Genomic DNA, 24,081 nt, shown 5'->3' on the forward strand with positions numbered 1-24,081 from the left:
GGGGAGCTATTTTTTTTTTTTTTTTCCCCTCTCCTTTTTTTTTCATCTTCATTTTTTGCCAATTTCTGGGTTACGATTAATGATGGCTGGGAAAATGGCGGAGGTTCGCCAGAGAGATGTACAGACTGAGACAGAGGTATGGTTTCTGTGGATTTATGAGTCAGAATGTATGCTCACATAGCCCTAGGTTGTCCAAGACAGTATTCCGAGTCTGAAATCGCTCAAAGATGCCATTCCCAAAGAATGCTTCGAGTCCTCACTCGCCATCTCCTTCCTCTACCTCGCCCGTGATATCCTTTACTGCGCCATCCTGACCTACGGCGCCTTCCATATCCATCTCCTCCCCTCGTTACCGCTCCGCGTCCTCGCCTGGGCCACATACGGCTTCTTCCAGGGCTGCGTCGGAACAGGGATGTGGATTCTGGCCCACGAATGCGGTCACGGAGCGTTCTCTCCCTACCAGGGCATCAACGACTTCATCGGCTGGGCTACCCACTCTTTCCTGCTCGTCCCTTACTTCTCGTGGAAGATTACCCACGCCCGCCACCACCGCTACACCGGCCACATGGAGAAAGACACCGTCTTCGTGCCGTGGACGGACGAGCAGCTCGCGAAGAAGAGGAATGTGCGCATCGAGCAGCTCAAACACTTCGCTGAGGAGACCCCCATCGTCTCATTCCTGCAGCTCATCGGTCACCAGCTCGGTGGCTGGCAGCTGTACCTGTTGACCAACGCCACCGCCGGGGCGCAGAGCTGGCCCGAGGGCAAGCCCAAGACCGGCCCGGCGAGCCACTTCAACCCCGTCGGCGCGCTGTGGACTCCCTCGCAGCGTCTGTCCATCGCTATCTCTGATCTAGGCCTGCTGATCATGGCTGCCGTGCTGTACTACGCCAGCACCCAGATTGGGGCGTGGAATGTCGTCCTGCTCTACTTTGTCCCGTACCTGTGGGTTCACCACTGGCTGAGTGTGTCCTCCCTTCTTTTATTTTCCCTCGGTGTCTGAGTTTCGTCTAACATAAGCAGTCGCCATCACATATCTCCAACACACCCACCCCTCCGTCCCGCACTACACCCCTGAAGCGTGGACCTACACCAAGGGCGCTCTCGCTACCGTCGACCGCACAATGGGTTTCATCGGCCGCCATTTCTTCCACGAGATTATTGATTATCACGTCGTGCACCACCTCTTCAGCCGCATCCCCTTCTACAAGGCCGAGCAGGCCACCTGGGCCATCCAGCCCCTGCTTGGAGCGCAGTACCACGAGGAGAAGGAACAGAGTTTCCTTGGTTCGTTGGTTACGACCTTCCGGAAGTGCATTTATGTTTCTGCCACGGGGCAGCCGGGTGTGCTGCACTTTGTGAAGGCTGATGAGGGGAATTAATGGTGATGTGTGATGGGTTGGATAGACATATAGACCATGTTTGATGTGGAAACTTAATAGACTAAGTATCATAGACATACCCGAGTTTTTCTGTTGGATGGTCGTGGTGTATATAGCCAAAAGCTTAGATGTATTAGAACTAGAGCCAAAGAGTGTGATTTACTATCGTTCATGAATCTCATGGTGCAAATCCAGACTCCGCATTGTGCTTTGCGTGTATACTGACGAAGGGACGACGGAGCTATATAGACAACACATATATCAACTCGAAAGATCTTCTCTAGCTTGAGCCATGAGGAGCTTAGATAAGCTGTTATCAGGTACCGTTAAGACTGTAGTTAATATCTCATCATGAGCCAGTAGTGTAATGGAAAAGTAGCCACAATGGCACCACAGGGCTCCTACAGAAGACTAGAACTCCGTGAAGCCATCGGTTCTGCGTAAACCTCACTTCCAGGAATAGCTACGGATCCCGACCCACACTGATATACTACTTCCATCCAGTCTTCAGCACCGCCACACTAGTGGTGCGACAGACCAGTGCAACACCAGGGTTCCCCGTACAGTCTTCATTCCATCCACAGTGTGAGTGTGTACTCGACATTATGGCCGGGGGAGGGGAGGGGTGACTGATCGAACGCACTCATCCCGCCCCGCAACATCACTGTGTACGGAGTACTCCGTATGCAGAAAGACAGGATCGCAGCCAATAACTGCTGCCTGCAGGATAAATAAAACCTCACCGCTAGCCCTGCGCTCCACCCGTGCACCCCACTCACCTCCCAATAATTGCGGCCAAGAAACCACCTTTATGTCATCTTGCATGCTAGTCGGCTTCGAGCTAGACTGTAGGGCAGCAATGCCTCACCGACAGCGAGGGCTGCGTATATAGTCTCCGAGTCCCCGCCGGGTTCTCTCATCCCAACTGCTCGTCACCAAGTCCCTGTTTGAAAGATTGTTAACAGAAGAAGAAGAAAAAAAAAAAAAAACAAAGACAATGTCCTTCCATCAATCCTGCGAAGACATCCATATCCGCCAGGAGGACGGCTACACCATGCTCCTGGCCAAGGTCCGCGATAGCCATGGCCAGTTTATTCCGCGGAAGATCAGACTTGATGATCATATTGGTAATACAGATGGTATATAAACCTTTCCTCTTGCCAGGCCACCTAATGTCATGCGGGTTGGCAAGCAGAGTGCTAATAGTTTAGGATGGTTCATCTGGGGCGGCACCAACTTCACCCGGACGGCGAGGAATATCTCCCTGGAACATACCGCGTATGGACCTAAGCTGTGTGCTGAGCTTCAGATGAGAGATGGTGGGTGGTCGAGGGGGCTGCAGGGGATTATGCTTTCGGAGAAGATTGCCAACAATGATGGGCATTTGAAGTTTCTGGTGAGTTTGCTCCTCTTGCAAGTCGGTTGGATCAGGAGAAGACTCATGTCGAGATAGGGTCCTTGATTGATTGGCATGGGAATGAGTGATGGACATAAGTGGTAATGAAATGAGATCGGCGCAGAAGGTTTGACTGTATTGGCAGTGGCAATAAGAGTTAGTGCTGCGTAGTTGGACCGCTCATCCTTAGCAATTTAGAGATCTCCGGTAGTGGTGCTGCAGTCCTGGTAACAACTTGCCGTTACATCCCACAGCGACAATGGGTATATACTCGAGTAGAGCAAGTGATAAGTAGTGACACAACCTGAATCAGGCGCCAATGACCGCAGCCGCAGGATAACCTCACCGGTCGAGCCCTGTGCTATCATCTATACTCACTTGTCAGTCTCCAATGAGCCCTGTGCCACCATGATCTATTGCTGATTCAGCCATGGGACCCTCAACGAGACGTGTCAGGAGCCCTGTTCAGAGTCTGGACGACCATTCAAGGGTAGTAGAAATATTGCGTAGCCATGTGTTCAACACAATGTCATCCATAGAGGCAGCGACGCCTCTGGAGATGATAGATGATGCATATAACCTCCGCTCTGCTGTCGGCAGTTGCAAAGATACCCCAGTCACAACAGCGAAATGACACTCCACAAAACCGCAATCTGAGAACACGTTCAGATTATTCGGAGGATTGACGCCACTGATCTCGTAGCTAATGTCCTGAGCTTTGGACGGCGGGTCCCCAGCAGGATCCGACTTGACGATCATCTCGGTGCAAAAGACAATAATTTCCTCTTCCCCGTGTACCTGGTTGAATATGAAGACTTAGGGTCCTCACAGCGGATATCAAGACGGCTGGTGTGGGAAGGGCCGAACTTCACCCATTCGGCGGGACAGGTTTCCCTTGAAGAGACCGAGCATGGGCCATAATGTATGCCGAGATGAATCAAGACGGTGGGTTGAGCAATCGCCAGGAGCTAAGTCTTTCGAAAAAATTTGTCATTGTCAATTTGATGGGCAACTGAGGCTTGTCTGACTTTCCGGTTGGATCCAGTAGATAGCATCCTCTGAATAGGACCTTGGAAATGTGAAATGGACTTCCAGAGCAGTATGTAATGAAATGGATGCACCATCATAAACCAGAGAGAGAGAGACTACGGTGTAATCATATTGAGGAGCCAGCAGCTTGTAGCTTGATGGATACCTGAAATATCCGGCCGGCGTGAGGCAAACGTCAATCTGATCTGTTCAGATCGGACGATGTAGAAGCGCAAGCCTGCAGCTCGGCTTGCCCAGTCAGCATTGGTCCATCACCTGCTGTGCAACCAGAGGCTTCGAGCTGCTTCCGGGCCCTCATAATGATATTCCCCGAGGTTCCATGATCTTGCTCGTCACCCAGCATCATGACAAAATCATGTAACTTGATGCCGAACAACGCAGTTCGGGACTCCTGAAAACCTTGACTGATTCAGAGACTCGAAATTGTGGGACATGGCGTCCAGAGAATGTCTATCTGGCCAATCATCCTAACCGAGGGCGTTACGAACCAGACCAGGAACCTGCTTGGCTTCTTGGTATCGGCTGTGAAAGCTGCCGTGCTCGGCACACAGGGGTCAATTCGAAACCCAAAGCCCGCCTGGAAGCCGATGACACCTACTACTCGTGTTTATCCGTCTCGAGACTGATAGTTGGTTGGCATTGCGGGATCGAGTCATTACAACAGGGGGGTGGTTTGGGGTTGGAGCTATATTTAATCCCTCGCTTGGGTTCACCAACATCTAATCTATCCGTGGACCGGCCATTGGCCCTGATCGGATCGTTCTTCTCATTCTTGATGACAGGCCAGGGTCGGGAAGCTAACGGTGATTTAACGGGCGAGTCGACCGCAAACAGGCCGACCCGAGACATTGGACTTTTCACCTGCAGGCTTGGAGCGGGCAAAAGGAGTATGATTATGTGGATAGCGGAGATGGCGGGGACAAGCCAACAGGCAAAGTTTAACCATTGATTTGTTAGCCAAGCAACTACGGCCATGGTCGTATGATTGGAAGATTGAAAACAGTTACCAACGCAATTCTTTTGGTTTACCTGTTGGTAATGCTTGCGTAATACAATATGTCCAACTCTAGTGACAAAAGCTATCTCAAACGGTAGTCTTAACAGAGGTCGCTTGATCTTGGCAAGACCGCTGGAAAGATGCGTCCATAGTTTTCTTCCCCACGTCGGAAGTACATTTGTGGGAGTTCCACTTGTTAATTCCCCGTCCTTGAATCGTTAGCGAACCCGGCCGATGCAAAATCCGAGTGTCGGGATGTATGCAGTTGCTAACTCGAAATGCTCACCGGGAGCAGGTGAACCTGGGGAGGGTGTCTGGGGATCCCCGCATGGAGAGTCTATGAACAGTGGACTAGTTATTCATGGAGTCATAGACTGGGATTTGGACTCAGACTTGAGAAAGTGGGAAGTGGACACTTGACAGCAAATGATGATGAATCGAGTGGAAGTGAGAACCGAAGACCATACGACGCAACCAAGCTTCCTTGGACTGAGAAAATTGGCGCATTGGTTGAGACAGCAACAGACAAGTGGAAAAAAGCTTCGTTGTTCCTGTCGGTCATACCGTGGTTTGCACGTGGTAACAAAACTCTGTTTCCTCACTTCCCACTCTTCTATAAGATTCACTTCCGATGGATGAACGTGTGCGACTGTTTGTTCTATCTTCCTGCTTCTTGTCTAATCTATATCTATGCTCTGGATTCCCTCATGTGCTGATGGTTTCTGTCTCGTACTCTGACTTACGTGTACTCTGTAAGATCAAGTATTTGTATTTTCCGACCTCGGGAATTCGTTGGTTATTAGGTAGGTCTCAGACGATGAAACATGGTTACAACGTTACAGCCCATGGCCCACTAACTGTCTTGGCACTACAACAATCAGCAGCCACTTTTCATTCTTGTTGCTCCCTCTCTGAGAGCCGGCTCCCTCGCATCGACTGTCAAGTCCGGCGTCAGTGGCAGTGCTCTGAATCATAAGTAAATCGCGAGATCGCTTCTCGGCCGCAAATCACGGGTAGTCATACACTTGCATACTCCATAAAAATAATTACAATTCATGCGGAGTGGACAATACACAGCCATTTCAGTGCGGCCCGCTCTTCCCTTCATAGATTGATGTCCGACCATTCATCCGCGTGCAACGTAATTTACAGTTGAGGTGGCGCTCGACATGTCCGTGTGCCGCGTGTTGCAACTTGTCAAGCAACATTGTGGCTAATAAGATTAAGGAGAGCCGGGTTCCAGGGTTACATTGTGAGGAATTAGGCTTTACCAAGCCAGAAATGACCTCGACCAGTGGTGCATGACATGGTCGTCTGGTTTTGACAAACCATCGACGGATTTGAGACTCTGGGTAGACTTCAATTCGGACTTGATAGTATTTTGCTGGTCGCAATAGTATCCAAGCATTCCTATTCCTTATACATCCATCGAAGCCGGCACGAAGTTGATGGAATGCTTCGGACAGTGTAGTCTCGGGAGTAGCGACAGAATTGGTAAATGATCCTCTTGTATGGAGTACGGCGTACGGTCTTGACTAGCAAACTTTGATAGACTTTGGTTTCCTCGGACCATGTGGAGCTGCCACTCCATTTTCCTGCACGTGGTAGGCTGGTTTTTCCGGCCCCTGCCAGAAGAGCCAATGAGAGTGTACAACACGGAGATTAGGCCCGAGAAGGAACCGTCGCCGGGGCTAGTGTCTCTGGAAGCGCGTAGCTAGTTCCCTTACTGGCTACAGCTTCGAGACTGTACCAGAACTAGTCAGCCCGACAACAAGGCCGGCCGAGAGCCGAGCATCTGTTTGGCCAGAACGTCCGGGGATGGCCGCGCCACAAATCCATGACCAATGAGGCATTCCAGGAGAGAGGTCTAAGCAAGATACTTGGCTCTAGATGGTTTAGCTTCTACCAGCACAGGCCGGGTTTTGGTGGTCAGCTCGAGCATTCGATCCGGGGTTTTACCTTATGGTACCATGTCCAGGCGCCACTCTACCACTCTGTGGTCTCCCATTCCAGAGTTGTACAGTGTCGCAGTGCGAGGTCCCTCATTCCACTTAGGTTACTAGATCCTGCGATCTCAGCCCGACTGCCAGCTGTAATGATTGGCCCATCATCTGTTCTGACTCATGTTTCGCTCACTTTTAGTGCATCCCCATCCAGTATAGCGGTCTTTTTTGTTTTCTCCATGTCTCCAGCTTTGTCCCCAATTCCCCAGATGAGACAAGACTACTCCGTAAGCCATCCAAAGTGTGATGGCAACTAGAACCACATTACCACCAAAAAAAAAAAACAAGAAAAACTTTTCCCGCGCTAGAGCCGATGGCAACTTGCATCCCCGTGGTCAATTCCCCGGACCGGCATGGGGCCGACTGATCAGAGGGAAAGAGAAACGTGAGAGAAAGAGCGAGTGCCGCATCTCCAGGTTTCTTCGCTTCCAGGTCCAGGGTCTATAAAATCTGCCGTTTCCCCCCCCCAGATTGTCCGACTTTCTTGTCACGTAGATCTCCTCCCTTTTCTCTTCTCCCTTCCATCCTTCTCCTTTTGAGCCTCGTAGTGATCAATATCCCTATCCACTCTCATATCTAACATTCCCCCTCTTTTGCTCTCGGGGTTGATCACTGCCATCGATAACCATGTCGGACGTTGGCGTCGATACCTCGCGCGTCGAGGCGCCTGTGACATGGAAGACCTACATGATGTGTGCCTTCGCGGCCTTCGGTGGTATCTTCTTCGGTTATGACTCTGGTTACATTTCCGGTGTTATGGCTATGGATTACTTCATCACTGAGTTCGAGGGTCTCGTAAGTAACTCTTGCTCCACAAAGAGGTATAGCAAAGGACTTTGTTGCTAACAGTTGAACCTGCAAATCTACAGGACAAGGCCACCACTCCGGCCGATCTTTTTGTCATTCCTTCCTGGAAGAAGTCTCTGATCACTTCCATTCTGTCTGCTGGTACTTTCTTCGGCTCTCTGATCGCTGGTGACTTGTCCGATTGGTTTGGTCGTCGTACTACCATTGTCGCCGGCTGCGCTATCTTCATTGTCGGTGTCGTTCTTCAGACTGCTTCCGCCGCTACTGCTCTGCTCGTGGTCGGCCGTCTGATTGCCGGTTTTGGTGTCGGTTTCGTTTCTGCCATCATTATCCTGTACATGTCCGAGATTGCGCCCCGCAAGGTCCGTGGCGCCATCGTTTCTGGTTACCAGTTCTGCATCACCATTGGTCTGATGCTGGCTTCCTGCGTCGACTACGCCACCCAGAACCGCACCGACTCTGGCTCCTACCGCATCCCCATCGGTGTCCAGATCGCCTGGGCTCTCATCCTTGGTGCCGGTCTCCTTCTCCTGCCCGAGTCTCCTCGTTACTTCGTCAAGAAGGGCGATCTGACCCGTGCCGCCGAGGCTCTTGGCCGTGTCCGTGACCAGCCCCGCGATTCTGAGCTCATCCGCTCCGAATTGGCGGAGATTGTCGCCAACCACGAGTATGAGATGCAGGCCATTCCCCAGAGCGGCTACTTCGGCAGCTGGTTCAACTGCTTCCGTGGAAGCCTCTGGAACCCCAACAGCAACCTCCGTCGTACCGTTCTGGGTACTTCTCTGCAGATGATGCAACAGTATGTTTCTCCTCTTGCCTTCGTTGCTGACTGACCTGCGATGCTAACGACTGCGACAGGTGGACTGGTGTCAACTTCGTCTTCTACTTCGGTACCACCTTCTTCAAGAGCTTGGGAACCATCAGCGACCCTTTCCTGATCAGCATGATCACCACCATCGTCAATGTCTGCTCCACTCCCATCTCCTTCTACACCATGGAAAAGCTCGGTCGTCGTACTCTTCTCCTCTGGGGTGCTCTGGGCATGGTTGTCTGCCAGTTCATTGTCGCCATTGTCGGAACTGTCGACGGCAGCAACAAGAGTGCCGTCAGCGCGGAAATCTCCTTCATCTGCATTTACATCTTTTTCTTCGCCAGCACCTGGGGTCCTGGTGCCTGGGTCGTCATCGGCGAGATCTACCCTCTGCCCATCCGTTCCCGTGGTGTTGCTCTGTCCACCGCCTCTAACTGGCTCTGGAACTGCGTAAGTTTCTCCTCGACACGGATGCAAAAAAAAAAAAAAAAAAAAAATAGAATACCCTGCTGACTGCCTTCGTATAGATCATCGCTGTCATCACCCCCTACATGGTCGACACTGACAAGGGTAACCTCAAGGCCAAGGTCTTCTTCATCTGGGGATCTCTCTGCGCCTGTGCCTTTGTCTACACCTACTTCCTCATCCCTGAGACCAAGGGTCTCACCCTCGAGCAGGTCGACAAGATGATGGAGGAGACCACTCCCCGTACCTCTGCCAAGTGGAAGCCTCACGGCACCTTCGCCGCCGAGATGGGTCTCACTGACAAGGATATGGCTGAGAAGACCGCCGAGGTTGTCCACCAGGAGGTTTAAACAATCTCGCCGGTGCCAACTTTCCGTCTTTGAGGGCTTCTTGAGACTTTCTTGTTATTTTCTTCTTACTTACCAACGTCACGTATACCCATGGTTACGCTTCATGTTACAATAATGCTCAATGTCTACAGAGGAATGAGACTCTAATATTTGTTTTAATGGTGGTAGCTTCCGCAAATACTGAAAAGAAAAAAAAAAAAAAAAAGAAAAAGAAATGGGAAACCATTGAATCATGTTCGACTTCGACTTTCATATCTCCTGCTTCTATTTTATGGAAGAGTTCGTAGAAGCCCATACGAGGTTCAGTAGTATTTCCCACTGGCTATGGTAAGTGTCCGTCGGGCATCTCTCGAGTGCAACCCAGACACTTCTGGTTGTACATCTGAAGGCCTGTCTGCCATGGGTAGTTCTCTGCAACTCACAGGGGACTTGGGAAGACCCCGCAGAAATGATGACGATAGTGTACTAGGATGTGACCATGAAATTCCTGCACTTGCCTGACAAATGCTTAGTGAAGCATATCGAAGCCTTTAACTTCTCAACGGCGCCAAGGCGTTCGACAGGACCTTGCAAGGAGAAAATAGCGCAGACAAGAAGCATGGACGAAATTCGAGGGGAGCGAAGGATGTGAGATAATGCAGCTATTTATAAGGCATGGGGCTATGCTCGATTGGGCAGCAAGCGAAACGCCCCGTGACCTTCCACGTCCATGACTCTGCCTGCTCAGTTTTAGCCTTTACATTTTCATCAGTCAGGACATCATCAAGGATCGGCAACCATACGGGAATCCAAAGCATGAAATGCCGATTGTTACAGGGAGAGTTATTGATGGTAGTCATCATCTTGGCGTTTCAGCGCTTAAACACCCGTGCCTTGATCCTATGGCGAAGTCTCCATTGACTCGTCATCCCACTGAATCAGCGATTGCAGTCATCTCAACAGCCGTGATCTCGAGTCCCTCAAAGAGTCGAGCCTTCAGACCTCGGATGTGATCAGTCTGCTAGTTTGCCAAGAAAGGATGCGTGTCTATTTCCAACAAGCTTGTGCTTTGGTGGAGAATAAGGCAATGATCTGCGTTTAGTCGTGCTCGCCGCCAGAAAGCCCAGAAAGCCAGACGATGGAGGTACGTAAATCAAATGGGAGATGCCTGATTGCTCGAAACTCAATGGAAGATCCACGAAATACATCGGCTCTTGATACTGAGGTTATTGGGTCTACAATCCATAGACATCCCAAACCTGAATACAGTCAAGTCTTGGGACGCGCCAGCGGAGTTGAGCGTCCGACTTTCCGGCCTGTGTTAACTCGCACCGCGCTTGGCTTGCTCGCCAAGACTTCTATTTGCTTCAGCGTGCAGATGTTATATTGACTTGCTTCTCCGTACTGCTGAAGATTTGGATGGCGAAAGCGGGGCAAAGTCGTCAGCCAGCGATGATCCCTAGTTCTGGCCCTAGAATTTGGATCATCCGTTCCGGATAGGGTGTGGAACTTTTTGATGCCCATGGAGTCCTGCGAGAGGCAGTATGCATAATTGGGAATGGTGCGGGAAGCCACCCCCATAGAGGGTCTATAGTCCCTCTTCCGCCTTGTCGCTGATCAATGTGCCTTTTCTGATTCGACGGAGTTGATCAACTCCGTCGACAAGGGTTGCGTCAGCATCAATATCGACAAAAGCGACTTGCGTATAGGGTGAACTCCTCATGTTGACGGTCAGAAAGATTGCCGACGGTTGTGTTTGCGTACAGACCTCAAGGATGAAAAGGTATAAAGCTGGCACCTGCGCTGGTTGACAATGCGCTTCAATCATCACCATCGCTCTGCTTCTTTTTGCATCGCTTCACTGCCTCTACCATGGTCCAACTCGCTTCTACCCTTGTCGCTGCCGTGGCCGGCCTTGCCAGCGTCTCCTTGGCGCATCCCGGCCACAATGTCAAAGCCGAGGCTGCGGAGCGTGCGGCTTTCCTGAAGCGTTCTAATATCGCTCGCAGTTGGGGAGATTGCGCCGCGAAGCTCAAGGCCCGCGGCCTTGAGAGTCGCAGCATTGCCCGTCGTGAGCATGCAGTCGAGATGCTTCGCCGCAGCAAGGGCTTGGAGACTCGTATGCAATCTTCCTAACCCCTGCCTGAGGCCCGCATTGACTCAATATCTCCTAGGTGCTCCTTTCCTCAAGGCTCGCGACCTTACTACTGTTCTCAACACTTCCCACGAATCCTCTTTGAATGTGGACTTGTCCACCGACCCCTCGGTCCTGTTCTCCTCCAACGCAACCTGTGTCTTGGCATCCGACGTTACTCAGGGACCTTACTGTATGGTTATTGTTCTGTGATATCATTGGCTTTCCACTGACGACCTGCAGATGTAAGCGGCGAATTGATCCGCAGCGACATCACCGAGAACCAGGCGGGTGTTCCTCTCTACGTGGACGTCCAGATGGTTGACAGCTCCACCTGCGAGCCTGTCACCGGTGTCTATCTGGACTTCTGGCACTGCAATGCTACTGTAAGTCTTCCGTGCATAGGCGCAAATGGATGCAACTAACAAACCAGGGTGTCTACTCCGGCGTTGTTGCTAGTGGAAACGGCAACTCCAACGACGACAGCAACCTCGACGCTACCTTCCTCCGTGGCCTCCAGAAAACCGACAAAGAGGGTGTCGCCCAGTTCCAGACCATCTTTCCAGGCCACTACACCGGACGCACCACCCATATTCACGGTATGCTCATCCATCTTCTGATGTTAAATGCTAGGCTAACTCTGCCCAGTCCTAACCCACTCCCTCAACGAAACCACCGTCAACGCCAACAACACCCTCCAGGCCCTCTACACCGCGCACTCCGCTCATGTCGGCCAGATTTTCTTCGATCAGGACCTCATCTCTACCGTCGAAAAGCTCTCGCCCTACTCTACCAACACGCAGGAGCTCACTACTAATGACGAGGACAGCATCCTTGCCGAGGAGGCCGACATCATCGATCCCTTTGTCGAATACGTTTTTCTGGGTGACTCTGTCTCTGACGGTATCTTCGCTTGGATCTCCCTTGCCATGGACTCCTCCAAGAGCAGCTCTGTGACTCCTGCTGCTTACTATACTGAGGATGGTGGTGTCGAGAACAGCAGCTCCGGTGGTTCCGGTGGTCCCGGTGGCTCCGGCTCTGGTGGCCCTGGCGGTGCTCCTCCTAGCTAGGTGGTGAGCCAGATTGGTCTGGGCTCCTGTTGTCGAGCGATCTATTATTGTTCTATCTACCAACTGTATAGTCAGTTTCCGTGCATGGGGAGGAAAGTCAAACCAGATTGTTAAGCCATCACTCGTTAGGCGAAACAAGCAGATACATCCAATTGTACTTATTGCATTCTACATTCACACTTGATCATTATCAACTCAACCATGGCTATCTCCGGTTGGTACAGAAGATATTCTACCGGGTCCCTAGGACTCCACGTTTATTAGTGCTGACAAAATATCACCGCCAACCCACCCTTGCAACCCGGTATGACCAACGGCCATGGCACTAGGCAGCTCGGAGCAGTCATTATAAGTCGGAAAATGTGCACTTCTATTGGATGATCCATCAGAGCAACAGGCAGATGTCGCAGCATGTTATTGCGTGTCAGCTCGCGGGACCCGCGGCCTCCGATCTCAACGTCAGTGGAGGATATCAATACCACAACTTCCTCTCAGCAACTTTATCTAGATTCCTGTGCGCGGCATGTTGGATATGGAGAAGAACCAAGAACTGAGGCCAGATGAGGTCGAGGAGGCGCCAAAGCCCTCTGGCCTTAGGAGCTACATGCGCATATTCAACTACGCGGACAGAACGAGCAGGATTTTGTACGCCATCGCTATGGTCGCCGCCATCGCCGCTGGCTCGGCCCTTCCGTTGATGGATCTGGTGTTTGGCAAGTTCGTGACGACGTTTAACAAGTTTGCCCTGGGCACGGTCGGTCCGGACGATTACATGAGGGAGGTGTCGAAATATGCGTCAGTCATCTGCACATCCAAGCGAGGATAACGGCTAACATGACCAGCCTATACTTGGTATATCTGTTTATAGCCAAATTCGTCCTGGTCTACATTCACACTGCGGCCGCATCGATCGCGGCCATTCGCGCAACGAAAGCGCTGCGGCTGGACTTTCTGCACAGTCTCATGCGCCAGGACATGAGTTACTTTGATTCGAACGCCGCCGGGTCACCGTCGGTCAAGGTCACCACGAACGGCAATCTGGTCACCAACGGCCTTTCGGAAAAGCTGTCCGTCTTTGTGCAAAGCTGCGCTACTTTTATAGCGGCGTTTGTAGTCGCCTTTGCCGTGCAGTGGAAGCTCACGCTCATTACCGTCTGCATCGTCCCGACCATCGTCATCGTCACCGGAATCTGCATGGGTATCGACGTGAAGAATGAGGACAAGCTGATGGGGATCTACTCGCGCGCTAGTCTGGTCGCCGAAGAGGTCTTCTCGAGTATCTCGACGGTTCATGCTTTCTGGCTGCAACCGGTGATGGCCAAGCGGTACGAGGATCACCTGGCCGAATTGGAGCGCGTCGGCATGAAGAAATCACCCAATTATGGCGTGTTGTTCTCAACCGAATTCTTCTGCGTTTACGCGGGATACGGTCTTGCCTTTTGGCAGGGCATCCGGATGTACGCTCGTGGCGAGGTCCATGAGCCGGGGGATATCGTAACGTGCGTCTGCTGCCTGCTAGATGGATGTTCTTAGCTGATTCTCTGTCAGTGTCATTTTCGCTGTCGTCGTTGCTGCTACAGCTCTGACCCAGGTCGCGCCTCAAATAATCACCATCACTAAAGCAGCCGCTGCTGCGGATGAGCTCTTCCGCGTCATCGACAAGCAGTCTGCCATAGACTCCCTCTCAATCTCAGGACTGGCGCCTGAGACATGTGTCGGCGAGATCGAGATAAAGGCTCTCGACTTCGCCTACCCTTCGCGCCCGGATACACAGGTCCTCAACGGTCTGAACCTGAGCGTCCCCGCGGGTAAGACAACCGCCCTGGTCGGTGCCAGTGGTTCGGGGAAGAGTACCATAGTCGGGCTTCTCGAGCGCTGGTATGACCCCGCGGCCGGTACAATCCTACTCGACGGCATCGAAATCCAGAAACTCAACATTGCCTGGCTACGCACGCAGGTCTGCCTCGTGCAGCAGGAACCGGTTCTCTTTAGTGGGACGATCTTCGACAACGTTGCTTTCGGCTTGGAAGGGACATCGTACGCAGAGGCCCCGTACGAGCAGAAGCTTGCTCTTGTGAAAGAAGCTTGTCGTGATGCTTACGCGCATGAGTTCATTGAGAACCTGCCCAGACAGTATGAGACCCAGATTGGAGAACGTGCGCGCATGTTGTCAGGAGGGCAGAAACAACGGATTGCCATTGCTCGGAGTATCGTTTCTCGGCCGTCGGTTCTGCTGCTGGACGAAGCCACGTCTGCTCTTGATCCCAAGGCTGAGAAGATTGTCCAGAGCGCGCTGGATAATATCTCTGTCGGCCGCACGACTATCACCATTGCGCACAAACTGTCTACGGTGCAGAAGGCGGATAACATCGCTGTGATGTCCGCTGGGAGAATCATCGAGCAGGGGACGCACCAGGAACTCATTGCCAGGGACGGTGCTTATGCCCGGCTTGTCCGGGCGCAGGATCTGGAGAAGGCCGATGGCAAGGCTCAAGAGCAGACTGACTCGGACGAGGAAACTACAGAGAAGGATGATGCAACGTCTGCCGCGAAGCTGTCGTTGCATCAAACTAGGAGTGTGGGGGCGGAATCTCTTTCAGCGGATGACAAGGCGAAAACAGCTGCCAAAGAGACTATGGGATACAGTCTCATTCGATGCCTGTGGCTTTTGATAAAGGAGCAGCCGCAGCTGTGGGGACTGTACTCCCTTGTGGCGATTGCGTGTATTCTTGGAGGTCAGTGTGCCCAAAATATCTCCCAGACCCTTCCTCTAACCAATGGCAGGGGCACATTCCCAGCACAAGCCATCATTCTGGCGCGGACATTGCAAGTCTTTCAACTAAGCGGCAGCGAGGCTGTTCGGCGGGGAGATTTCTGGGCGCTGATGTTCTTCGTTGTCGCCCTTGCCAACCTCTTCATCTACTTCCTCCTGGGATGGATGGCCAATGTCATCATCCAGGTGAGTACAGTCCTCCTCAGCGTGTGGTGTCCAAGCTGACCATGCCCCAGAAAGTCGGCCGGAGGTACCGCCGCGAACTCTTCAGGAACACCATGAAACAAGAGATTGCGTTCTTCGACTTGGAACACAACGCTACCGGGGCGATTTCCTCGCGGCTGCTGATCCACGCCTCGAACCTGAACGAGCTCCTGGGGATCAACTCGGGGTTGATTCTGATCAACATTGTCACGGTCATCTCTGTGTCCGTCTTGGGAATTGCGTATGGCTGGAAACTCGGCCTCGTCTGCGTCTTTGGTGCTCTGCCTCCCCTGCTGCTTAGTGGCTACTTCCGCATCCGCCTGGAGTACAAGCTAGAAGAAGATACCTCGGCGCGCTTCGCCAGCAGTGCGGCGATTGCGGCAGAAGCAATCTCGGCCATCCGCACAGTGGCGTCTCTTACGCTAGAGAACAAGTTACTTCAGATCTACCGGGAAAGACTCACCGCGGTCGCAGAGCAATCCGTGAAAGCCCTCACTTTTACGATGTTCTGGTACGCCCTGACACAATCCATCAACTTCCTGGCCATGGCCCTAGGCTTCTGGTACGGGGGCAAGCTCATCTCGACGGGCGAGTACACCAACGAGCAGTTCTTCGTGGTCTTCACTGCCGTCGTAGTCGGAGGCGAGAATGCAGCTGCGATCTTCCAGTACACGACTAGCATCACCAAAGCGACCGGGTCGACAAACTACATCTTCTGGCTGCGCCAGCGGGTCCCCGCTATCGACAATTGCTTTTCTGACGAGCCGCCTTCGGACGGATCGCAAGACCCTGGCCCCGTTACCGTCGATTGCCACGCCCTCGACTTTGCCTACCCATCTCGCCCTCGCTCCAACGTCATATCCGGCATCGATGTCAGCATCCCACCGGGCAAATTCGTGGCCTTTGTTGGTCCGTCCGGCTGCGGCAAGTCCACAATGATCAACCTGCTCGCCCGCTTTTATGACCCAACGTCCGGCTATATCGCGGTCAACGACCGGCCAATCCACGACCTCAGCCCACAAGATCACCGTCGCCGCTTGGCACTCGTTCAGCAAGAGCCGGTCCTGTATCAAGGGAGCATCCGTGAAAACGTCGCGATGGGCATGGTCGAATCGAGGGACGCCACCGAAGCACAGATCGAACAGGCCTGCAAAGACGCCAACATCTTTGATTTCGTCATCTCGTTGCCTGACGGCTTGAACAGCGAGGTTGGTCCTCGCGGCACGAAGCTCTCTGGTGGACAGCGCCAGCGGGTCGCAATCGCACGGGCTCTGATACGCGATCCAAAGATCCTGCTGCTGGACGAAGCAACGAGTGCGCTGGATACGGAGAGCGAGAGGATTGTGCAGGCGGCGCTGAGCGAGGCTGCCAACGATGGGAAGAGGAGTACCATTGCGGTTGCGCATCGGTTGAGTACGATCAAGGACGCGGACTGCATCTTTGTCTTTCGGGCTGGGAGGATTGTGGAGGCGGGCAGTCATGCCGAGCTGCTGGAGACAAGAGGGAGCTACTACGAGATGTGCAGGGGCCAGGCGTTGGATAAGGCTTTGGGGTGATGCAAGTTTGTATACATATTCACCCTCTCTACTCTTATAGATGAACAAATGCACTCGACTCTTCAGTATCTTCTGGTTACTGTCTGGGCATTTCTTAAGTCCTTGACCTCAACCAGAAACAAGACACACCCTCGTCCCGTTCCGGGAGCACAGCGTCAAAGCTAGCGACTCCTCCCACGGTCCCGGATCCCGACTCTCTAGGACTCGGAACTCCTGCGCCATCCGAACAAGAACATAGCTGACTTCGGTCAAGGCATATCGCTGCCCAATGCAGATGCGCGGGCCGCCATTGAACGGCAGATAACCCCAGCGCGGCTGCAGTTTTCCATCCTCCCAGCGCTCAGGACGGAATTCCTCCGCGTCTGGGCCGTACAAGCCCGGCCGCCGATGCATCACGTACACGTTGTAGGACACTATCGTGCCCTTGGGCACGAAGACAGGCGAGAGACCATCACTGCCTCCTCCGAGTGGGAGGACGGTATCGCGGACTGCCTGGCGTTCGTTGCGCGGGACAACAGGGTGTAGACGGAGTGCTAGAACGTCAGCGAGGGACAAAAAATACTAAGCAGACCGCGATCGTACATTCATTTACACAGCACTGGACATATCGCAGGCTGCGGAGCTCGTCATAAGTTGGGGTCCGGCCCTGTAAGCAAGCTACTTCAGCGCGCAACTTCTCCCAAATCTCTGGCTTCTTCGCCAGCACGAAGAACAGATTGCCGAGTAGACTGGCCGTCGTATCACGACCGGCTACCAACACGTTCATCAGCTCATCCAGAACGCGACGCTTATCGGATGTCCGCGCGGCCAGTTCATGCGAGAAAATCCGTTTCTGGCGCTTCGTCCCATCCGGCGTCTTCTCTCCATTGTTCTCGGCCGCGCGGAATGCGTCGTCGACGAACCGCTGGACAAACGCCCTGCAGACGCGATTGCACTCGTCTGCCTTTCGATCGCGATAGAATACGGCCAGCGGGCCCAGCATGCCTCGCGTGATGATCGCCTTCTGGGCGTAATGAAAAGCCTGCGCAAAGCCCAGCTCCGACGGAGTCTTCCTCAACGTCCCGACTGACTGCCCGAACAGGAACTCGGTCGCGGAATCGATCGTGTACCGGAAGAACAGCTCCTGCAGGTCCACGACCGTCTGCCCATCCCGTGGAAGCAACGCGAAGAGGTCCTGCATCAAGTCCTCCAGCGCCGTCAAGTCGGCTACTTGGCCGCGAGTAAAGCTGGGCCGGATCAAGGCCCGCGACGAAGCCCAGTGTGCGCCATCGGTGTCGAAGATGCCTTCGCCTAGGAGTGGCTTGAACGGTTGAAGCCGATGGCTGAGGCCGTAATCTTTGAAGTTCAATGATAGGATTGTTTTGATGTTCTCCGGCTCTATGGTCAGGATGGCATATTTGTGTAGTTCCTTTACGGTAAAGGTGTTGCCGTAGAGACGGAAGAGCTCGACACTCCTTTCGAGGATTCGGTGCTGACTTGCCGCGCGGAGAGTCTCGGGGATAGTATCGAGGCCTAGGAAGGGATCCTTGTTGAGGGACCTTGCTACTGGCTGGCAACCGTGCTGGCGTGCGAACTGGCGCCGGGCGAGGAAGCGCCTGATCGAGATGCATACAATTGTGACCAGCACAGCTAGCAGCAGGATGAGAGTCTTTGGATGAAGGATTAGATGCATCTTGAAGGTCTTATTATAGGCAGCAAAGGAAAGGAATGAGTGAGATGGGATGAAATGGACAGATAAAGGTTCATCAGACAGGGTGCCAGTGATTGATGCCTGGTCACCATAATGGGCTGATAATATAATGACTAATCGAGGCTGAAGCTGCAAGGGTCACGCCCAGTCACAGTCGATCAGGGTCAGGTTTGGAGCTATACACATTGGCAGGACTTATATATGACTGTATCATTGTTGTTGCGGTAGGAATGGGTTTGGGACAACCCGCTTCGTCGGTGCAGTCAGCCACAGACCGATTGCTCCGAATCAACCATTCTCGATTGCTTCCTCTGGGTGGTATAAGGTGGTAACATATCAGTTGTCCACTATTTAGACCTTGATGTACCTATAATTGCTTAACTTGTGGTGAGGTGAGCCCGAATGATACGTTTATCTACGGAGTTGGGTTATTTGTCCGAGCTCTTCTTCCTGATCATAAATTCCGGCAGCCAGGGAATGTCCATTAATCTTTCAAATATATCCATTACAGTCCTTGAATTTGGATACCATGATGCATCCAGTTCCGGCCACATTTGGCCGAGTATGCCCCCGTCTCTCTTTCTGGTGGACTCAGCTATGATATACACCACGGTGGTAATCCATCCTACAATTCCCACGTTGTCTTGACCTCCTCCACCTCCGCCGTCAAATCGCCCCAGCTCAAAGCAGCCCATCTCTGGGGCCTCCTCAAAGCGTCCACAAAATGCCTCATCGCCAGCACAAACTGCGCCGCCCACTTTGCCGCACTCACCTTTCCCACCCCCGTCGCCAGTGGGGTAATCAGAATGGACTCAATCCGCTTCTCTTTCTTGCAGCCGCGATTCCACCCCTCGACCTGGCACAACAGACTCCACACACACTCATACACGATCTCGCGGTCCCAAGTGACCCGATCCGGGTACCGCATGGTGGGGCAAATCGCCACCCAGCGACAGCCCCATCCGTTTTCCCCGATTAGTTCATCCGGAAAGGGGACGAGGGTACATGTCCCTGGGGGCGCGAAACCCCTCCACTGCTTGTAGAGGACTTTCTGCGTTGCCTCGGTGAGAGTGTTGTATTCGTGCTTTGGGGGCTGGCAGAAAACGCGGGATATGGCGTCATCAAAGGCGCCATCGAGTCGGCCGTAGGAGTTTGCTGGTGAGACGATGAGGTCGAACTTTGTGCTGGATGGGACTTGGCGGAGGGAGGTATTGAGGATGGTGATGGTGGGTTTGGGGGTGGTGTTGGTTTCCGGCCAGTGTTGGGCCAGAGCACGTTGGAAGGCGTCGATGAAGCGCTCTTCCATGCAGAGGAGGTTGATGTGTGGGATGTTTGTGAGGGCCATCGTGTCTTGCTCTTGTTTGGGATTGAGTTGATAAATCTGATATGGGGTAGAGGGCAGATATAGTCCACAGGGAATGGTGGCTTCGATTGCTGCCTGTCAGCCTCACCTGTTACTGAGTACAGGGGGGGGGGGCATGTAATTTGCTTCCGCTATATCAAGCCGAGCCTCAGTCTGCCTTTCTGCCAAGCCGATGCGAGACCCAAGATCTTCCGAGCAGAATCCTCAGGAGGACTGCGTACTGATGAACAAGCCCGGTGTAATGAGATAATGAGATGGAGTGATGTGGCCCCCTCTCCACTTGGCCAAGAGATGCAATAAGCTTAAGGTAAGGTTCGGAGTTGTGAATGACCGACGCCGAGAGCCAAGACATGACACAGATGTGACAGACGACTGACGACGCATCATGTGTGCATGGCACTGTCAGGCATCTCAACTCGAGTCATTCCTCGAAATGTTACCATGGACCATGTCCGGCGGTATAACGTCGAGCGATCTTGTCTCCGCTGCCATCAGCGCAAGGTCCGCTGCGACAAGGGTTCCCCCTGTGCGGCCTGTGTCCGCATGAAAGTCCCCTGCCAGTATCCAGGCCCTAATCGAGTCCAACGCCGGCCGCCAAAAGCGTCTTCGGCAGATGTAGTCTCTCGGATAGATCAATTGGAGAGAGCCGTGACGGAGCTGATTCGGCGGCCGTCCACTGCCAGTCCAATACACGACAACGAGGTCAATGTGACACGAGCCGCTGCTCCTGAGCGTCAGCTTCGGCAGGGTCTGCTGGTGCGAGACGGTCGGTATATTGACGAACACCTGCTGTCTGGGTTCCTTGAGAAAGACCAGGAACTGCAAACCGCTATTGGCACGCCTCGGTCTGCTGGAAAGAGCCCTGGACGACAGTCTCCTCTGCGGGTGGAGGGCCTCATTACCAACTCACTGCGCGAACACGTAGATTTCCAGGCCCTGCAGCCTAGTCGATGGCAAGCCATCCAGCTCTGGCAGACCTTTCTTGGTCGTGTCGATCCAGTGGTGAAGATTCTTCATATTCCGTCGACGCAGCCACGGGTCTTTGCGGCCATCAACCAGCGTGGGGATGCGCTTGCAGATACCCAGGCGCTCCTGTTCGCCATTTGCTTTGCAGCCACAACCGCTTTACACTCGGATGACCCCTCGCGGGAGGAAATCTGCTCGGATATTCGCCGGTATCAGCAGGGGTTCGAGCTTGCCCTCTATCGCTCTTCGTTCCTGGACACACCAACTCTGATCTCGCTGCAAGCCATGGCCATCTACCAGGTATGCATCCGACAGTCTCCTCTGAAAGGGCGATGACTTATGAGTAGACATGTCTCCGGTATCACAACAGCGGCCGCTCCAACTGGACACTTCACGGCCTCACCACTCGCGCCGCCCAATCCATCGGCCTTCATCGCGACGGACGGCACTTCAATCTCTCGCCACTGGAATGCGAACTCCGCCGCCGACTGTGGTGGCACATTGTGACGTGCGACCAACGCGCCGCGGAGGATCACGGCCTCTCCATCATCGCGCACAATGAACCTTGCGACACGAACCTGCCGTCCAACCTCGACGACCAGGATCTCTCCGCAACGGCGACAGTTCCCCCGGCACCTCAGCCGCGCTGGACGGAGATGACTTTCCCCCTGCTTACGATCCAAATCAACCGCCATTTGCATGAGATCTCACGAAAGACCTCGCAGGGTGTCTCGCCAGATCCGCTCGTTAGGGAACTCAAGGACTACATTCAGCGGAATTACCTGCAATACGGGGACGCCAATATTCCGATCCAACAGCAGGGCCTTGTTCTCGCAGACGTCCTCACCACGAAAGTCGCAGTCTACGTGAGGCAGAAAGCACTACAGATTCACAGCCAGGGCCAGAGCCAGTGCCCACCGCAGGAAAGTGCGACGGCGCAGGAGACGCTGGCGATGGCTTGCCATGGCCTTGAACGTGCACTGGAACTGCAGACGAACGACCTGCTCCGTGGCTTCCGCTGGCTTACCGCCACGTACACCCAGTATCACCTCCTGTGTTACATCCTGTGGCATCTGTGTGTGTATCCAGCGAGCGTACATGTTGAGCGGGCATGGCGCAGCGTCGAGGCGATCTTTGAGGTGGTGGAAAGGGATCCCACGTGGCCTGACCCGGGGCCCAAATGGGCGGTTATGTCCCAATTGAGAGCCAAGGCGATGAGAGCGAGGGAAGGATTGACCAATCGGCAGGCCGATGTGCAGGAAAAGGGACCAGAGAATGTCTTGGACTGGGGGAATTGGGATCTGGAGTTGTTCGGGTTTGGGGAGTGGACTATTTGATCATGATATTTCCGTTTCTCAAGATACGAGACAAGAATCTGGATGTCCTACACTTGGCTTTCCAGCACCGCCACAAATCCCATGCCAACCAGCAGCATCATCCCTGAGAACTCCTTCATCTCTGTACGCGGCGCCGCGACGAACTTTTGTCCTTGGAATTGTTGTCTGCGAAGGAGGAGGGCTATTGACATGGACCCTCGCTCGGCGCGGTGATTGCTGAACAGCCGAACTGTTCGCTCAGGGTTGGCAGGTGGATTAGTGTCAAGGCGTACCAGAGATGACTGGTTTGTATAGGAATAGACTCATCTACTACTGTAGGAGGATTTGTATCTGAGCAGATAGGATTATATAATCTGAGCGAAATAACTAATATCCTTCCTTGACGGGTGGACATTTAATAGGACTAGCCTGATGTGTTTGCCGCCAAGGTAACGGGGACGGACATCATGATAGACATAAAGGGATCAGTAGTGTCCTGTGTCTGTGTCCGTGTCGTGGGGCTTCGGCTACTCTCTAGCTGGGCGCCCTGTTTTTTTGGCCCAAGGATTCTCGACGATCCAGCGGAGACAGTACGTATGGGGAGAGGACGAGGAGGACGAGGAGGACGAGGAGGACGAGGAGGGACTAGGGGAAATATGTACGGTAAATCAAGGCAACTATCGCCTGATTGGCTATCGATTGATCGACAAGTCATAAATCCACGAAAATAATCAGTTTCCGTTTCCACAAGTTACTTTTCCAATTACTTGGGGCTGCAGGTATGTCTGGTTTCTTGATGTTTCTCCTCGATGCGTCTCTCCGCATGCTGCGCCGGTACAGACTGAAACATCCCGATCTGCATTTCGAAACAAGGACCCAAGGTCCATCCATCTGCTGCATCTGCTGGTTTATTCGATATTATTCGATACCTTATTCTTATTCTCATGAGATTCAAATTAATCAATTGCTTCTAGGAAAGTTAAAGCTGCGGCTGTGCAAAAGAGGCATTGATAACAGTAATGGGAGAAAGTATCCAAGACATTGATCAATTACAAACTAACCACAGTAGCCTAATCCTGGCAGGGCCAGCCTTGTATCATTGGCCTCGGCGATTCAAGCGACTTTCCATACAAGGCTAGAATTGACCCACCGCCGCTGCAAGACTGTACCTACAGTGCGTGATATCCGTCCGCGTTGAGGAACCAAAGTCATGGAGACCAGAAACCAAGAACAGGGCACGCGGTGACGAATTAACCCCCAGACAGATAGCACATCCGCATGCAGACCGCATGCAGACAGCCAGACTACTTGTACTCCACATGTTAGTGAGTCCTTGGTCTGAACCCCTATCCTGGTCATCCTTTTTCAAGTGTCATGGCGACGAATAATACTGCGTCTCCCCAGTGAGCCCATTCTGGAATAGCTTCACCCTTCGTCAACATACCATGACGCTCCAAGGTGATCTGCTCCAAATGACCCTGGCCATCAGCAATGGTAGCCACCACTGCCCCCACACCAGACCAAGAAACACAAAGCAGGATGTGAGGAGGATTTTAGATTGGCCATTGGACGAGGCAGGCTCCTCAACCATAAGGTATACACAGGGTACCAAACATGACAGAGGTCCTCTCTATGGACCTTAATGCCGACCATGATGACTATGATAAGGATTACCGCGATAAAAGCAACTGAAATGATAAGAGCTCTATTCAGCTATTAAACTCTGACTATAACTAAAAGATTAAGACCCAGTCTAAGCAGCAACATAG

At 52.9% G+C, this 24,081-nt stretch overlaps 7 protein-coding genes across 7 annotated transcripts; 5 read left to right on the plus strand and 2 right to left on the minus strand.

Moving 5' to 3' along the window:
* Window positions 1–82: 82 nt before the first annotated feature.
* On the plus strand, window positions 83–1,382 carry AFUA_6G03050 (oleate delta-12 desaturase; the record flags this gene model as incomplete). The annotated part of the gene is made up of 3 exons (XM_742678.1): window positions 83–136; window positions 188–965; window positions 1,024–1,382. 3 exons carry the CDS (start codon window positions 83–85, stop codon window positions 1,380–1,382), a joined length of 1,191 nt encoding a protein of 396 aa, XP_747771.1.
* A 5,905-nt stretch (window positions 1,383–7,287) lies between these two features.
* On the plus strand, window positions 7,288–9,444 carry AFUA_6G03060 (sugar porter family MFS transporter). The gene is made up of 4 exons (XM_742677.2): window positions 7,288–7,623; window positions 7,698–8,434; window positions 8,494–8,896; window positions 8,974–9,444. Exons 1-4 carry the CDS (start codon window positions 7,456–7,458, stop codon window positions 9,259–9,261), a joined length of 1,596 nt encoding a protein of 531 aa, XP_747770.1. The 5' UTR covers window positions 7,288–7,455; the 3' UTR covers window positions 9,262–9,444.
* Window positions 9,445–11,112: 1,668 nt separating this feature from the next.
* AFUA_6G03070 (intradiol ring-cleavage dioxygenase) lies at window positions 11,113–12,444 on the plus strand (the record flags this gene model as incomplete). The annotated part of the gene is made up of 5 exons (XM_742676.1): window positions 11,113–11,359; window positions 11,415–11,567; window positions 11,618–11,760; window positions 11,808–11,973; window positions 12,023–12,444. 5 exons carry the CDS (start codon window positions 11,113–11,115, stop codon window positions 12,442–12,444), a joined length of 1,131 nt encoding a protein of 376 aa, XP_747769.1.
* Window positions 12,445–12,967: 523 nt separating this feature from the next.
* Window positions 12,968–16,977, plus strand: AFUA_6G03080 (ABC transporter ATP-binding protein; the record flags this gene model as incomplete). Its single annotated transcript, XM_742675.1, has 4 exons — window positions 12,968–13,239; window positions 13,287–13,943; window positions 13,993–15,403; window positions 15,454–16,977. 4 exons carry the CDS (start codon window positions 12,968–12,970, stop codon window positions 16,975–16,977), a joined length of 3,864 nt encoding a protein of 1,287 aa, XP_747768.1.
* A 108-nt stretch (window positions 16,978–17,085) lies between these two features.
* Window positions 17,086–18,649, minus strand: AFUA_6G03090 (cytochrome P450; the record flags this gene model as incomplete). Its single annotated transcript, XM_742674.1, has 2 exons — window positions 17,086–17,510; window positions 17,560–18,649. The coding sequence occupies 2 exons, from the start codon at window positions 18,647–18,649 to the stop codon at window positions 17,086–17,088; spliced, it is 1,515 nt and encodes a 504-aa protein (XP_747767.1).
* A 446-nt stretch (window positions 18,650–19,095) lies between these two features.
* Window positions 19,096–20,147, minus strand: AFUA_6G03100 (uncharacterized protein; the record flags this gene model as incomplete). The annotated part of the gene is made up of 3 exons (XM_742673.1): window positions 19,096–19,249; window positions 19,297–20,048; window positions 20,133–20,147. The coding sequence occupies 3 exons, from the start codon at window positions 20,145–20,147 to the stop codon at window positions 19,096–19,098; spliced, it is 921 nt and encodes a 306-aa protein (XP_747766.1).
* A 145-nt stretch (window positions 20,148–20,292) lies between these two features.
* On the plus strand, window positions 20,293–22,333 carry AFUA_6G03110 (Zn(II)2Cys6 transcription factor; the record flags this gene model as incomplete). Its single annotated transcript, XM_742672.1, has 3 exons — window positions 20,293–20,342; window positions 20,399–21,296; window positions 21,344–22,333. The coding sequence occupies 3 exons, from the start codon at window positions 20,293–20,295 to the stop codon at window positions 22,331–22,333; spliced, it is 1,938 nt and encodes a 645-aa protein (XP_747765.1).
* Window positions 22,334–24,081: the final 1,748 nt, after the last annotated feature.

This window comes from Aspergillus fumigatus, chromosome 6 (assembly GCF_000002655.1).
Source record: "Aspergillus fumigatus Af293 chromosome 6, whole genome shotgun sequence".
In the NCBI taxonomy this organism is placed as follows: Eukaryota; Fungi; Ascomycota; class Eurotiomycetes; order Eurotiales; family Aspergillaceae; genus Aspergillus; species Aspergillus fumigatus.